The sequence below is a fragment of the Acinonyx jubatus genome, chromosome C1 (assembly GCF_027475565.1).
Source record: "Acinonyx jubatus isolate Ajub_Pintada_27869175 chromosome C1, VMU_Ajub_asm_v1.0, whole genome shotgun sequence".
Classification (NCBI taxonomy): domain Eukaryota; kingdom Metazoa; phylum Chordata; class Mammalia; order Carnivora; family Felidae; genus Acinonyx; species Acinonyx jubatus.
This window is the reverse complement of record NC_069381.1, coordinates 206,999,658-207,015,046: the sequence shown is the minus strand read 5'-3', so window position 1 is coordinate 207,015,046 and position 15,389 is coordinate 206,999,658. Positions and strand designations below refer to the sequence as shown.

Below are 15,389 nucleotides of genomic sequence, written 5' to 3'. Positions count from 1 at the left end.
CCAGCACACCATATACTAAAATTAATTTGAGACTGATCATAGATGTAGATGTAAGAGCTAAAGCTTTCAAAGCTTCTAAAATAAAATGAGATTATGATGATGACAGTAGGCAGAGATTTCTTTAGAGCCGAGAAAGAAGAAACTATAAAACTAAAAACTGATAAAACTCATCAAAAAAGACAAATTTTGGCTTGTCAAAAAAAAAAAACCACTAAGAAAATAAATGAGAAAGCCACAGACTGAAAGAAAATACTCACTAAACCAGTCTTAGGAAGAAAAATGAATTCTGATATATTCATAGAACAGTCCTAGGTAATAAAAAAGGAACAAACTACATGTATCCACATGCATCACTCTCACAAGAAGTCTTATGCAAAAAGCACACTTTATTAAATACAAATAAAAATCAAAACAGTGGTTGCCTCTGGAGAGGGGAGACATTAAGTAAGAAGAAATGTCAATGTGCTTTATCTTTGCAGAGCTTTGGGTTACCAAAGGGGATGCATTTATCAAAACTCTTCCCAAGGTAAGATTGTTACATTTCCGTCTATGTCAATTATACTTCAATTTTTAACAAATACTGAATTCGAATTAATGATCTCCTGAGGATTTAAGGGGTGATGTGAACTAACGTTTGCAGCTTACTTTGAAGCGTAAGAAACGTTAAGTGGAATTAACTAATGGATGGATACACAGACATGTGTGAAAGCAAACACAGCACAATGTTTACCATACCTGCACAATTTTTCAACTTTTATGTGTATTTGAATGTTTCATAATAGAAAGTTGGGGGGGCGCTTGGGTGGCTCAGTCGGTTAAACGTCCGACTTCGGCTCAGGTCATGATCTCACAGCCTGTGAGTTCAAGCCCCGCGTTGGGCTCTATGCTGACAGCTCAGAGCTTGGATCCCGCTTCGGACTCTGTGTCTCCCTCTCTCTCTGTTCCTCCCCCACTCGTACTCTATCTCGCTGTCTCTCTCTCTCAAAAATAAATACATACATACATACATACATAAATACATAAATAAATAAATAAGTTGGGAGGTGGAGGGGGCAGAAGACAGGCAGATCTGGCCATTGTGCCGTGGCTTTGAGACGATGCTGCCATGGGCATCCATGAAAAGGGGTTCTGAGAGACAGTGCAGCATGTAGGTCAACCTGCAAGCCACTCACACTACCAGAGACCCCCCTTGCCTGCAGTGAGACCTACAGCAGCAGCTGCAACAGAAGGTAACTGCTCACCACCACCCCATCCTTGCAAAGATACCAGAATCACACTGGTATGAGGTTTTCCTTGGGGAGCTGGTGGAGCCCATGGTCCAGCAGAAGACTGACAAGACATCATCTAAATCTGTAAGAAGTTCTTGCTGGGTGTGGCCTTTGCTTACTCCTACCCAAAGCTGATACTGCCTGTACAGGATGACTTTAATTTCCGGAAACAGAACCAAGAACTCTTCGATGTCATCACCAATTCCTCAAAAATCTATGGGCCCAGAGCCTGTTTCAACTTTCTTCTTACCAGTTCATAAAGCATCCCACAACCAGATGGCATCCTCTGTTGCCAAGATGAATGCCAGGTGCTGTCCTAGAAGCCAAGCAGACTTCCTGCTCTGGTAAGACTCAACATCAATCGTGAGGAGCCTGAGTAGCAGCTGATGCTGAAGCACAAGAGACACAGGTGGAGGACTAGAACTCAGATGTGCACCACAGGGCATTTGTGCAGCATATTTGACTGCTAGGTCTAAAGTCATCTGAGCTGTTAGGCTTCCCAGAGACTTAAGATGGCCAGGACTTACCCCGGATTACAGGGCATCCAGCCCCAATGATTTGAAGCCCCAACTCTCCTGATGCAAACCTGGCTCTATCCCACAATCCAAGCGATACAGTCCAAGAAGTTGCCTGGTAAGACTGTGATCATCTAGCTTCTGACCGTTTATCAGCAGGTACAGTTTCAAAACCCATATTAACCACTCACAGCAAGTAAGTGGAGCTTACTTGCATCTTGATTCAAGCAAACCATTAAGGAAAAGAAATGAAACTTAGGAAATGAAAGAAAACTGAACATTGCTAACTAGATTACTAATTTTTATGGACATGAAAATTGTATTGCGATTATGTATTTTTTAAAGCCCTTGTTTTTCAGAGATAACATTAGTTGACGAATTTACAGATAAAATTATATGTCTTAAGATGTGCTTCAAAAAATAAAGCGGGGGTAGTGCCTGGATGGCTCAGTTGGTTAAGCGTTCGACTCTTGGTTTTGGCTCAGGTCATGATCTCATGGCTTTGTGGGTTTGAGCTCCACACTGGGCTTTGCATGGACAGTGTGGAGCCTGCTTGGGATTCTCTCTCTCTTTCTCTCCCTCTCTCTCCACCTCCCACACTCACAATGTCTCTCTCAAAATAAATACACTTAAAATATCTATATAGATGTGTATAAAGAAGGGACAAGAAGACCATGAATGGGTGGAAGTTTGTTATATTATTCCATGTGCTTGTATAGATATATGAATATCTCCATAAGAAGAAGTTTTAAAAGGAACAAAAAAGACTGACAGTTTCTATTTTCAATTAGATCCAAGTAAGTTTTTAAAATGGTAACTCACTAACAGGAAAAAAGAAACAAAATAGCTGAGAGGTGAGAGGAAGCTACAATGGCTGAGGCAAATAAGCTAGAAGGAAGTAAACAACGGTGACCTAAGATACCAGTGCAAAAGAAAAAGTTAAACGCTCAGAGCATTCGTTACAAATTAGCACCTAGCTCCTTTACAATAATCTGGGTTTTCAGTCACCATTCAAAAAGACCATGCTACAATATGTTCACATCAAAGGCACAAGACAGGTATTTCTCACAGATTACAAAGGAAAATGAAACTCAGGGAAAAGTAGTTTGCCCAAAGTGAGAAGACCACAAATTATTTTGAGTCTTAGTCTGGAGCCTTTAGCTGCTATAGTGGTTTTCTCAAATGGTAGCCTGTAGCCCTCAGCTTCAGAATCACAATGGGGTTCTGGCTAAAAATGCAAACAGACACCCCTTCACCTCACCATACTTACCATACATTCACAGTCAGAATCTCTGGAGAGTTCCCTCTCTCTCTCTCTCTCTCTCTCTCTCTCTCTCTCTCTCTCTCTCACACACACACACACACACACACACACACACACTAAATAAATAAATAAGAAAAAAATTTTAACAACTACCAGAAGTAATTTGGATGAAATTCACATGGATCCAAAGTCTCAAACTCCCTTGGATATATATTCTTGTACACTCTCACCGCTATAAGTGTAATGAAAAAGTATGTAAGATACGATATAGAAATGTCTACAATGTTTTGAGGATAGTAAAACCAATACAGAAGAAACTATGAAATAAAAAATATATATATATATATATATATATATATATATATATATATAGTGCAATATCTTAGAGTGAATGCCATGGTGTGTGTGTGTATATATATGTACATATACACATATATATACACATATGCACACACATACATATAAATTAAATATAAATATAAATTTTTTTTTAAGTATGAGTGGGGGGGTTTATATAGTCCCTGTCAGCTCCAATACTCCTGGAAGACTTCATAGGAGAGTAAAAATTTGATAGGGGAGTAAAAATGTGAATCTTAAAAAAAGATTCACAATAAATACAACATCATGAGCAAAATGGCAAGAAAACTGGAATACGGACAGCATATATGGAAAACAAAACAGAGATCACTACAGTTTAAACATTTCTGCTGGAAATGAAGCAAGAAAAAGATTAACTAGGAAGGTTATAAAAGGATTTATATTGAGAACTGAAAACTCTGGAATGCCACAGACCAGGGGTCTTCAACCAACCACCCGCAGATCAAATTGGGCCACTGGCCTGTTCTTACACTGCCCCTGCTCTAACAATGGTTTTTACAGCTGTTTAAAGGATTATTTTAAAAATGCTCTATTCAAACAAGGATATGCAACAGAGGCTGTATGTAGGTGGCCCACAAAGCCTACAATATTTACTGGTCCTTTACAGAAACAGTTTGCCAACCTTGCTAAAAGCAACAAGGTAATTCTAGATCCTGGAGTACTGAGTTTGTAACTTAGCTCTACTCAATCATGACATTTAATATGCTGTTATTAAAATCACAGCCAATTGTTGCTGCTATTTAAGATCAGCATAAAAATTAAAATGTCCCAAGAATTTAAATACATAACCCAAACATTAATGTAAATGACACTTTTGTACATTATGAAAACTAAAAAAATCCCTCTAATAAGGAACAAAAATACATATTGATAATCCTTCCCTTGTAACTTCTACTACCTTAGATTCTGATTCAATAAACATCTGAATACCTACATTATCCAACAAGAACTACACTCGGAACTTTCGCAGATTGCTCAAGTTCAAAGTATTTTAGCCTTTCTATATAAAGATTTTACTGCCACTATTTTACAGTTGGTAGAAATGGAGTCTCAGAGGCATCCTGTCCAATGTTCTCAGCCTGCCGAGTCCAAAGCCCATTCTTTCTGCACAAGACCACTGCACTTCAAGAAGTATTTAACAAATCCAGCTCAAATTTAATCTATTTCCCTAGAGAGTTACAGTTTGGGTTAAGACCGCTTAGCGTTTAGCAAAACTTTAAAGAAATGACTACAACACTTTGAAACGACATGGTATCTTCACACACTGATTCACAATTCATTAAAAAGTTCACGGTCTTGGGGCGCCTGGGTGGCTCAGTCGGTTAAGCGGCCGACTTTGGCTCAGGTCACAATCTTGCGGTCCATGAGTTCGAGCCCCGCGTTGGGCTCTGTGCTGACAGTTCAGAGCCTGGAGCCTGTTTCAGATTCTGTGTCTCCCTCTCTCTGACCCTCCCCCGTTCATGGTCTGTCTCTGTCTCAAAAATAAATAAACGTTAAAAAAAAAAAAAAAAAAAAAAAAAGTTCACAGTCTTTACTCTGATAATGTCCCATAAACTCTTTCTGATATTGGCTTTCCACTTTTCAGAGTCCACGAGTCTGTGTGGAGAATCACCATCACTTATTTAGTTTACAGGACACGGGGTGTCCTGTTTAACCCATAGTAGACTGAGTACACACAACGTATCATAAAATGATAACTGGATATTCCAGAAAAACTGTCCGAGCATGTGAATTTGGAATTTAAAATTTTTTTAGAAACAAAAATATTTTTTGTGTGACAGTGTTTGTTTCCTGTTATAAATGGCCCCAATCTCTCCCAAAGATGCAATTTAATTGCCCAAAAACTCTCAATAGCTTATCTCATAAACTAAGGCCTATTTAATCATAAGTATAACGTCCTGAAAAATCCTCATCTCCACACTCCCAAAGCATCTACAACTACCACTGAAGCCCTCTCTGTCTTAAACCAAAATGGAATTGGCAAAAAATGATTTTTGTTGTCTGTCTCCCCCCACTAAACTCCAAGCTTTACATGAGGGCAAGTCCTGTCTGCTTTTGCTTGTCACTCTATCTCTAGCACCCAGGGACAGTCCTTGGTACACAGCAGGTGATTAATAAATCTCTCTTAAAAATGAAAAACGAATCCATCATAAATGTGAACAGAGAGAAAAGAGCACCTTACTTTATGGGCCAATTGTTTTAGAAAGTTTTTTTTTTTTCTTTCTTAAAGCAGTAGTTTGTTTTGGGGGTTATTTTTATAATCTAGCATAAAAATAATCAAATATTGTCTATTAAATGATTTTATTTCTACATGTAGACTGTATGTGCCTGTGGAGCATCAATAGTGACTCTTTTATTCTCAGGCCTAAAACAAAATTAAGGAGAGTTAATTTGCTCCTAGAAAAGAAAAACTGATGTTTCAAAATAAAATTACTAATACATTTTCTTTTTATTGAATTTCTAGAGCACTGATCACCAGCCCTGCTTCCATTAACTTTGATAATCAGGATTTAACCCAGTAGTGAAATTCCCTCAGCTAGAGGACCATAAATTACCCACAATATCACAAAAGAGGATATATGGAGGAAACAACTAAAGATTTTTTTTTAAGTTAACATCATGACAGAAAAGTGCTACTAGGTAAATACAGCATACAGAAATTTTTTGTAAAACACTTTGCTTCTGAAAAAAATGTCAAAAGTATTTCTGCAAATAATAAATACAAGGTGCTTTGCTGAAAAATATTGTACTGACATCTGGCACATTATGTTCTATAAGATAATAACATACACATCTGCTCCGCAGGAGTCTCAGAACACTAAAGTAATGTTCAAGTACTTCGTAAACCACATCCGTAGAAGCTAATGATATAATGTAATAAATATTAAGCATGTCCTTGATACACATTTATAAACGGTAATAACAGTATTTGCTTACCACGGCTCGCAGACCAAGACAGATGAACTTTATTAATCACTCAAATACCGTAAGTGGTGCTGCCATCAGTTCTGTGATTTTCCAAAACCAATGAACAATTCTTAACACGGGTCTGAATGAAAAGCGAAATCTTCCCTAGAGATGCACATGTGTTAGGCCACTGCGCTGATGGTGAATAAAACGGATTCCCTGAATCCGTGCCCTTTGCCCTGTAACTTGGCGGTCCCCTCCTACTCTTTATCCTGAATTTGGCAGCATGACTTCCTTTGGCAAGCTGTTCACAACTGTAATGCAAGCATTACAACAGATTGAAGTTATACACTCAGATGACTGTAAACAGGTTTTCCCACATAGAAATGTCTGGAGAACACTGAAAGCATGTGCAATGTAGGTGAATTCTGTTCAACACACGGGTTGCTGAGTCATTCAACAACCACCGTGCTTACCTGCGTAAGTCTGCACCCTCCAATCAGGACCAGCTAACTGACCCTCAGAACACTAACCCCGGGAGGGAGGAGACCCCAGGACCGCCGCCAGTCAATATACTCTCTTTTAACTGATGAAACACTCATCCTCAGGTATGACCCCTTCATGCACATTACGTAAGACGGGCAGGGCCTTTTTAATCCAAAATATATGTGATTGAGGATGGTCCTCAAACACAGTGACACACAGTTGGAACATGGCAACATGTTTTAAAATGAAAAATTAACATTTGCATGCTTTCTCTATGCATGTTAAACTTAATATTTAAATGTTTACATAAGATAAAGTGATAATAGAGCACCTGCACTTGGAAGTCTATCAAGTTTTTGCTAGGCTGTGCTGACCATCCTGCACTTTATAGTATCAATCCTTACCTTCTAAGTAAGCACCTCTTAAGTTTTTAAGAACACAGATACTGTTAATATTAGTAAGAATTAAATATACCTAGCCCAAGACTTTGATTCTAAGATGTTCTTAGGGACACAAGAAACTATGTGTGTCTTCCTTAACAAGTATTTAAAAGGTTGGTATATTTTCTAACAGTACGAACTATAGTAAATTTCCCTTTCTCTTTGTGCAATGTGTTTGCTCTGCCTTCAATATCTTTTCCTGCCACAGGGCGCCTGGTTTGCTCAGTCAAAAGAGCATGCAACTTCTGATCTTAGAGTCATAAGTTCAAGCCCCACATCGGGTGTCAAGATCACTTAAAAATAAAGAAAGAAATAAACTTAAAAACGAACAAATCTCTTTTCCTGCCAGCTCAGGTCCTAAATGTTTTACCTCTATGAGATCTTCCCAATTCTTTCCTTTTCACCCACAGTTTGAATCTGTCCTTCCAGATTATTTCTGATACTTCTTATTCTTGTCATTAGTTATCTAACATATGCTATAACTGTTACATATCTGCCTCTCCAACTACACTGTAAGCTCTACGTCAGCTAAGCCTCTGAGACACACCCATAACTGCACCCACAGTACCTCGCACACCCACAGCACCTCGCACAGTGACTGCCCTGGCAAGGGCTTTAAGTGGCCTATCAGTCTGCATGGCTCTTTTCGGGATTTAAAATCCATGAACCCATTCCAGTCATCTCTAACATTCATATTTTGTTTCTACTTTTTTCTTCAATTTTTTTTTGAGACAGAGAGGGTCAGATTGTGAGTGGGGGAGGGGCAGAGAGAGAGGGAGACACAGAATCCGAAGCAGGCTCTGAGCTGTACGCACAGAGCCCGACGTGGGGCTCAAACTCACGAACCGCGAGATCATGACCTGAGCCGAAGTTGGACACTTAACCAACTGAACCACCGAGGCATCCCTGTTTCCACTTTTTGATATGAGTTGCCTAAAATTGTTTCCTTGCCTATATTCTGAATTTATTTTGATGTCCATCTTAAAAACTGCCATATTCAACAACATGGGTGAACTTTGAGGACACTATGCTAAGTGAAATAAGCCAGTCACAGAAGGACAAATATCGTATGATTCCACTCACATGAGGCATCTAAAACAGTCAAATTCACTGAAGCAAAAAGTAGAATGGCAGTTGACAGGAGCTGGGAAGGGAAATGGGGAGCTGCTATGCAGTGGGTATAAAGTTCATTCATACAAGATGAGTAAGTTCCAGAGATCTAATGTACAACACTATGCCTACAGGTGAGAATACTGTATTGACACTTAAAATTGTTTTCAGAGAGGAGATCTTATGTTGAATGTTCTTATCACAATCAATCTTGTATTTTGAGGCCAATTTTCACCTAACCTTAGCTACTTACTGACAGGTGCAGATGTTTTTACCTAGCCTCTCCAACAGACTGTCACCTTTTTAGTTCTATTTCTCTGACGTTACCTATGATCATTAGATTTTTATCTAAGAACAGTAATATTTTATTTCTGACTCCCTATTTCAGACATCCAAAATTTTCCATACTAGGCCAACATTCTAAGAGTGTAATTAAAAGTCTGCACTGCTAGTTTAATCCCAAACTTTATATAAACAATTCAAATTATATTTTAATCAGTAAATATATTATTCTGTACTGTCATTACAAATCTTCTGCCCTTTCTCCTAGCTTTAGATTTTCCCACGTCAGTCTGAAACTTGATTCCACAAAATAATTTTTTATCAGCAAAATTTGGGAGACTTCAAAGTGTGCTCACTATTCTGAATCATGCGTTTAAAAATATCTCATAATCTTGAATTTATACCTCTTTGCTGTTTTAGAGCCAAAATCAGATGTGCGAAACAAGTAGGCAAGCAAGTTTAAGATATTACTTGCTTAAGGAAGAAAGAGAGGCAAGTAAAAATGCCTACATATATTCTGAGGGTGAACAATTAAAATGAATAAAATACTAAAACAACTTTTTTCTGTCTCTTATATCAAAAATATGCAAACAGAATAGTATAACTAAAGTAATTACTTCCTTTCCATGAAGTAATGAAATAATTTTTTGGGTCAATTTTATAGTTTTTTCAATGCCAGATCACCACTTTCATGAACACATGGTAAAAACATAGAACTAAAAACAAGAAAGCAAACAAAACAGAATGGCATTGCTGGAAGCCCATTAAAACAGAATGAAACAGCTCCTCTCCAAGTTCTTCTTGGGCTCCCCTTCATGCTGGGCTCTCCCCCAGCACTGCCAGCCTCCTCCCTACCCAGCACCTGCTCAACACAAAGTTCAACAAATAATAAAAAGATAGGAGGGGACCTCAAGCAAAAGGTGATTACACAATGGCCTAACAAAAGTTTACTCTTTTGGTTTTTTAAAGTAAACACTAACAATTACCCCCATACTAGATGTCTTCCAAAAATGGCTTTTACATTCAACACTGATGAACTTTAGATACATGTTTCACCTCAGGATAAAGGTATTTTTGCAGTAGATATTAATTCTAAGTACATTACTAAATGAGTACTAAATGAGTACATTACTAAAAGTTATTTTTGTGTGAAAATAACTTTTTAAACAGTGAAATCCACCATCTTTTATTTTTTAATGTTTGTTTATTTTGGAGAGAAAGAGAGCGAGCGAGCACGGGGGACGGTCAGAGAGAGAGGGGAACAAATAATCTGAAGCAGGGTGTCTGCTGACAGCAGAGAGCCCGATGCGGGGCTCAAACTCACGAACCCTGAGATCATGACCTGAGCCGAAGTCGGACACTTAACCGACAAGAACCACTCAGGCAGCACCCCTCCACAGTGAAATCCACCATTCTAAACAACTTATTAAACCTTATTAAAACGACTGCCAACAAGAAAGTTAAAAATTGTAAAAACACTTACTTCATTTCCATGTTTCTGCAGAAATTCAATTTCCTGTTGTGTGAATGTTGTCATGGAGATAGATTTCACCCTGTGTGGTGGATTTAACCCTCTCCTAGAAGATAAAATATTTTACAAAGTTACTATATCTTAAAAATTACACATCAATGTAAAACATTTTTAATTAGTGCATTTAAACGTAGAACAGTTCACTCCATAAACTAAAAGTATTTAAAAATTATTTTATTATTAATCTCCACAATAGATATGTCAAGATAAGTCAGATTCACACTAAATAATATATTTAAAGATAAATTCAGGTAACTATCTAATTAGGAATACATAGTACCTGTAATACATGAGCTTCTTGGAAATACAAAAGTTGCTTTAGTGTGTTTCTAATGGAAGGACAGGACTACGTAAGAGCTCTATGGTAAAGAATTCAAAAAGCAATTAATCATTTACATATTTTCACATTTCCTAAGAAAATGACAATGGTTTGTTAGAGGTCTGGAGCTATACAAATATTCTAATCAAATAGCTACTACCTTTAAGCTTGAGGCTGATTTGAAAACTGAAAACTAACCCAAGAAAACTGGAAATGATTAACCTGTAAGAATGAAGTCCCACCTCTCCCATCAATTCAAACAAAAAGTTATCATAAAAGGATATTTTCAATCATCTCAGAAGGCAGTAAGCATTCAAGACGAAACCGAAGAGACATAAAGGGACTCAAGAAATGCCTGGACTCAAGATTAAAAATGCCTGTTAAGTTCTTTTACAACCTTAAAGTCTTTTCTGTATAGGTGGCCTTAAAAGGACTTTATCTCTGCGCTTCTTGATGTTTACAATGCACGTAAAAAACTGAATAGAAATGCACTCAAAGAAGAATAAAGACTATTTACATTTTGCCCAAAGTGACCTACTCAACCCACAAAAATAAGGGTTAAATAATCTATGCAAAGTAACAAGTAATCTATGCAAAGTTTCATCTAATTACGTTTGAGTCATGTCCTCCAGTAAAGGCCTCATTTGGAACCCAGGGTCTAGAGCAGATTATTAATATTTTTACACAATTTATCACAGTCATCTTGCAGACTCCTATGCTGAGAGATTTAACAAAGATGTAAAATAATATATGAGCCAGAAGTCTTTCAAAAGTAACCTGGAAACATTCCGAATAATTAAATATTATACAATAACCCTACAAATTCACAATATTATAAGCCAAAACAGTAAGGAACTCAGAATTAACAGACGCTCCTCAATTTTCATGTCCTGCTCCTTCTCGCTCCCTGACAGAACAGTCAGAGATAGATGGCACATCTTTCAAATAATGCTTTGAATTATGACAGAGCACTTTAGGTTTCATGTTTTGAAGTTGGGGAAACGTTAAGTTGGGTATTGTTGCTGTTTTTAAGTTTTAAACTAATTCGTTTACTTCTAGCTCTTGGTTAAGTCATAAGATACAGAAATAAGGACTGCACAGTAGGAGAAATCGAACACAGCAATTTCATCCTTGTAAAACTTTCAAACTTAACTAATGAAGAAACAACTACAGTATGAATTAGTTTCAAGTAAATGTGTAATCACGAATTAAGGGTTTAAAAACATCTCCTAAATTTCCAAAAGTGAAAATGTAGGAAAGTCATTATTCATGTAAAGCAATACGCTTTGTTTTCCGATTCATCTGTATTATGAGAACAAGACTAGATTCACCATTTTCAGGGAAGCGTATTAACTTACGATGTGTATTTACATCCCACCTTGTTCAAAATAATTTAAGAACAAATTAACTTACTGTTCTCTTAAGTTCCACAACTCCTTCCCTCTCACTTAGCAACTTGGTCTCCCCTTATTTGCTAATACCTCCGTCCTTGCTCCAGTCAACCCTTCACCTTTCCACCTCCCTTACAGTATCCTTTTTAAAAAAGGAAAAGGCAAAGGAATAATTTCCTAATGAGGAAGTGTCAAACACTGCTTACCAGGGGGTATGCTTTGGATAAGAAAATTTTCAAGCAAAGAATTCTACTCCTGTATTTCTCAACTCATTAAATGAGGAAACCCGATTCTTTTTTCTTTCTAAAGCTCATTTTTAGTTCTATTTTACAGACGTAATCTCATGACAGTACAGTGTATAGCTAATTCATTCCTAGATCTCAAGACCCTATGGTATCACAGGGTCGGTTTATGCATGAAGAAGGCATTCATTTTACTTAAATAAGTGACAAAATTTTGAACTTATGAAACAAATACAACCACAATGAACTCATAACCAAACTATGAAAGGACATTTTTTTTCTACTTAACAACACTTACTCTAGGACTTCTTTAAGTGAGCTGACTCAGTGCATTTAAAATAGGAGTCAATTTGCACAACTAGAAGATACAATTTTGCGACACCACAATAATTACATAAATTGAGTCGCTCCAAGGAAACTTTACATGTGTTCATGTTGATTTCTCTAACTGCTCTTTTATATTCCATTGACTCAGGCAGATTAACTCTAGTCTCAATGCAAGGATATACAATGATTTTCCCCTTTTGGCCTCCAAAAGCTTCGTATAGATATTAAAGGCTTATAAAATAGTTTGGTTAGCGGTGCCTAGGTGGCTGAGGCAGTTAAGCGTCTGACATGGGCTCAAGTCGTAATCTCGCGGTTCATGAGTTCAAGCTCCGCGAGGGGTTCTGTGCTGACAGGTCAGAACCTGGAGCCTACTTCAGATTCTGTGTCTTCCTCCCTCTCTGACCCTCCTCCACTTACACTCTGTCTCTCTGTCTCTCAAAAAAAAAAAAAAAAAAAAAAAAAAAGAATAAACATTAAAAACAATTTTTTTAATGTAATAGTTTGGTTAAAAAAAGTGATTAAGTCCAAAATGAAAATAGGTGGTCTCATACACTATGGTAGGATAAATTCACCAATTTGTTAGCAAGAACCTCACTCACACCTTTTGACCCATAAGTACTCTTTAAGTATCTATTCTAAAGAAGGAATTTGAAACACAGCTAACTAATTACATACAAGATGTTCATCAAACATTATTCATAATAAGAAAACATCAGAAACACTACAATATCAAAGGGAAGTGGTTACATAAATAACAATAACACTAAACATTATTCATACTTATGGTTATGTTTTAATTTTTTAAGATGAAACTTACATAGTATTCTCAGAACTACATAAAATCTATCTACAAAGAAAACAGACAAACCAAATACCCCCAAATGTTAACAGTCCTTGCATATAAATGATAGGATGATTTTTTTTCTATGTATAATTTCCTATTCTCTCCAAGTTTTCCACAATGAATATGTATTATTCTATAATAGGGGAAAAAAACAGCAAGAAATAATGAGAGAGTCCAACTGATTAGTAGCAGTAGTCAAAAAGTTTGGACTCTGAGTCCTTGCTGTATAGATGTGAATGCCAGTGCTTAAGAATTAGAGAAAGAAAATATGGGAAGGAGAAAACAGTGTTCCTAAGGCTTTCTTCCAGTTTTTCTAAAAAAAGAAAAAAGAAAAAAAAGCCTGGAAAGCCTTTCCTCCCAAATATACCACCAGCATTAACACCTTATCTTCACTTTATTTCTCTAAGTCCAGGTTTTCTCGACTTTCGCACTATTGACATTTGGGGCCAGGTAACTATTGTGAGGGGGCTGTTCTGTGCATTGTAGGATTGCAGCATCTCCAACCTCTACCCACTGAATATCAGTACATCCTCAAACCACAAGGGACAATGAAAAATGTTTCCAGACATTGCCAAAACTCCCCTAATGCACAAAATGCCTCCAGTTGAGAATCACTGCTCTACATATGCCAAATGTTAATTACCAAGCAAAAGAAATTACTGGAATTTCTTTGGATCTTTATTGAGTATCAATTTCTACAGGTTTAATCTTTTTTTTTTTTTTTAATGTTTATTTACTTTTGAGAGACAGAGACATGGCACGAGTGTGGGAGGAGCAGAGAGAGGGAGACACAATCTGAAGCAGGCTCCAGGCTCCAAGCTATCAGCACAGAGCCTGACGCGGGCCTTGAACTCACGAGCTGTGAGATCATGACCTAAGCCGAAGTTGGACACTTAGCCGGCTGAGCCACCCAGGCACCCCTACAGGTTTAATCTTCCATAAGACATTCTCCCCCATATACAACAACAAAGTTAAATCTTCCCTTAACATCATATTTTCAGAAAAACAGAAAATAGAAATGAATACTTTTTCCTATGAAATGATAAGTAACAAAATAAATATAGCAGTTTAAAATTTGTATATTATATATTAAATTTAAATTAGAAAAGACTGTGGAAAGTATCCACCAAAAAAAATTTAAAAAACCAAAAAACAACTTTATTATGTCAAGCATGCTGACAAAATTGGTGGTAAAATAAAAGTTAAATAAGGCACAGTGAAATTAGTATTTATAAAGTACCTATACTGACACTTTGCAGTATCTCATGCAATTTCTACTTCTAATAGTATGGCAATTTAATCTCATCCAATTTCTACTTCTAATAGTATGGCAGACCGGATATTCTGAAAAGTCTCCTCTGCTAAAATATGATAGATACTCTATAAGTTACAAAACAAAAACAAACAAACAAACAAAACCCTAACTGTTAACCTATTGTTGAGCTTTCTAGAAAGGAAAGAAAATCTCTAAGAATTCCTTCCAAAAGGCAAAAAAAAATTAAAAATTGAGCTGAAACCAGAAAAGTGACCCATGTCATACACAAAATGCAGTGTTGCTCAGAAGGCAAACACCAATCAACAAGAGCTATGGCCAGATGAGAGAGCTGAAACGGAGACAGACCTGTTAAACTCAAGACCCTGGAAGAGAAATAAAACTGTTTCCAGGTGTAGTATCCCAGGTTCCCAGCAGAAGAATATGCAAATCCTCTCAGGAGCAATGCACTTCCAATTTATACTATCGGTATTTGGAAATATTAAGCTCAATAAACTATGAGGTTACAATAAAAATCATCACACAACAAAACATACCACTAAGCTTGTCGGTAGAAACGACATGTTTATACCTACCTCTCCCGAAGACTTTAGATACTGGAGTGATCAAATACAAAACAGAAAATAAATACACTATATAAGAAACATCAAAATAAATAAAAGATGGCATAAAAATAAACAAGATATGTGTAGTTACCAGAATAACCAAGCAACTTAAAAGTCAGAACTTTTAGAAATGAAAAATTATAAATGTAGAAACTAAAAACTCAACAAAGCAGGTAGAGAGATGAGATACACCAAAAAATAAAACTG

At 36.9% G+C, this 15,389-nt stretch overlaps 1 protein-coding gene across 11 annotated transcripts in view; it reads right to left on the bottom strand.

Moving 5' to 3' along the window:
• AGFG1 (ArfGAP with FG repeats 1) overlaps window positions 1-15,389 on the bottom strand; it is a 78,213-nt gene that overhangs the window by 50,210 nt on the left and 12,614 nt on the right. For 10 of the 11 annotated variants that reach the window (XM_027048756.2, XM_027048767.2, XM_027048778.2 and 7 more), the window contains exon 2: window positions 10,134-10,227. In XM_027048756.2, coding sequence (XP_026904557.1) covers window positions 10,134-10,227 — 94 coding nt within the window. Of the gene's footprint in view, window positions 1-10,133; window positions 10,228-10,461; window positions 14,396-15,389 lie in introns of those variants that run through there. The other variant, XM_053215888.1, reaches the window with a different exon arrangement.